Source organism: Ascaphus truei, chromosome 6, assembly GCF_040206685.1.
Source record: "Ascaphus truei isolate aAscTru1 chromosome 6, aAscTru1.hap1, whole genome shotgun sequence".
NCBI lineage: Eukaryota > Metazoa > Chordata > Amphibia > Anura > Ascaphidae > Ascaphus > Ascaphus truei.
This window is the reverse complement of record NC_134488.1, coordinates 127581416-127583419: the sequence shown is the minus strand read 5'-3', so window position 1 is coordinate 127583419 and position 2004 is coordinate 127581416. Positions and strand designations below refer to the sequence as shown.

Sequence of the window (2004 nt, the reverse complement as noted above, 5' to 3'; positions counted from 1 at the left end):
AGCTTTTGGTTGCTCTAGGGACAGGCCCTTAGGTAAGGGGACCCCGCCCCATTAGCTGTCTGATAGATCAGGGACACAGCTGCCAACGCTGCGCAGCCCCTGATAATTGTGGTCTGGGGCAGACCACCCGCTCAAGATACAGAGACTGTCATCACTGTGGGACACTCCAGCGGATACACCCCACGTGGAGGCTGACTTATCACTGAAAGCCCACGTTGCTTGGGATCAGACGGATCTAGTTAAGTCGGCCGCACCAAGTACTGGAGCACTTGGCAGGTACCTTCATCACGTGCATCAACATACACAGTACAGTGGCAGCGCTGACCACACCATATAGAGTGGGGGCTATAGTCTTTAAGACACTAGGTTGGTAGAGTGCCGAGGGCCTCATAAGGTACTGTGGTACTGTCCACAAGAGTGGGGAACATTGGTGGGTGGTTACAGTTGTGTGAGGCAAGTGGGTAGTTGTAACTAGTTGCCATAAGATATCCTGTTACATACAGTAAACTGTTATTTTATGCTACCAAGAGTGTGTTCTTTGTGTGAAAATATATGCCTATATGTATATGGATCCTGTAACGGGTACATCCACATAGTAGGATCCGTTACAGGTGGAGGCGCTGACGAAGATTGTTCCAGAATATCACCCCTGGCTCCCTGCAGTGGAGGCTTAGACCTCCTGTGAGCCACAGGTATTGCACCACACGTACACCATAGTCACATATCTTAAAGAGGGTGGGAGTACATGTGCTACACTTTACAACAAAAAAAAAACTTTGTATATTTGTTGCAACATCATTGGGAGATGACTTGTGTCTTTCTTCTCGTGACCCAGAGGCTACATTTGTATTTTTTGGTGTGTGTCAAAACCAGCATGAAAACTACTAGAATCTCTGATGCGAGGTCCCTGGGGGTCAGGGACATGGATCAGCTTTGAGGGACATCCCAATTCAGTAATTAAAAAAAAAAAAAAAAATATATAATCCTAAACCGTTATACTTTAATTGCCCACAGCAGCAATCACTTGAATTCTCCCCCTTATCCCACCCACACTCCATGCAGCAGAAAACAGGGGAGGTAACGCCCATCAGTGAGGTATATTCAGAGCCCAGGCAAGACCTTGTACTGCTCACACATCCTTCTGTGCAACTGTGACCATGAGCTCCCTTCTCACATTCACCTGGGTCATTTCCGCTCTCATCGCTACAGGTGAGTGATTTCACTGACTGATGTTAGGTGATTATGCCCAGTAGTATGGAGTACCACTGCTTTTTATTTACAGATCCAGAGCCCCACTGCAAGATTTGCAGAACACCCCACTCCAGCTCCTCTTAAAGAAACTCTATACAAAGCATCCAGCTTTCTATTTTTCAGCATACCGTACATGTTTCTTCATACAATTTTATAATTGTTGTATCCAAATTCTTTACATCTATATCTGGACGGCCAGGCAAAGCGCACACAGCTTGAAATATGAGACTTGAACTCATACACATTTAGGTGTATGAAAGAAATTCAAGGTAGCAGCTGGCACAACGGTGTGTCTGCCATTAACGACTCACACCGCACAAGTACTCGCCGACAACACCCTCTTTTTCAACCTACTTTATTGTGTGACGTTCCGAGATGCTTATCTTTAGAATAACAGTTGTGCTGGTCCTGCCTGCAGGATATCACAATGCAAAAAAAAAAAAAAAACAACCTTCACCTCTTTGTCTATTATGATTTCTAAAAATATGATTGTAAAAACGCATACGTTGCTGGACCCCTCTGGTAAAAGAGTTACTAACATATAATTCTGCAAGGATTAGGGCAGGCCGCCCACACTGCTTTTTGTTTTTCAAAGCCCATTTAAACCAGTGATCCCCTAAAGCTGCTGTCCCCCAGGGGAACCCCTGATTCCTGGAGCAAAAGCAGTGTTTTCCACCAGGCAAAGTTGCGACGTCATTGGGAGAGGACTTGCAAATGAATTTTTGAGTCCATATTTGTATTTTTTTGTGTATC

General features: G+C 45.1%; 1 protein-coding gene across 1 annotated transcript in view; it reads left to right on the top strand.

The window, feature by feature from the left end:
- The first annotated feature begins 1078 nt into the window (after positions 1–1078).
- The window catches only part of LOC142497878 (phospholipase A2 inhibitor NAI-like), a 36286-nt gene continuing 35360 nt past the window's right edge, over positions 1079–2004 (top strand). The window contains exon 1 of the mRNA XM_075606277.1: positions 1079–1209. Coding sequence (XP_075462392.1) covers positions 1158–1209 — 52 coding nt within the window. The 5' untranslated portion in view covers positions 1079–1157. The remainder of the gene's footprint in view (positions 1210–2004) is intronic.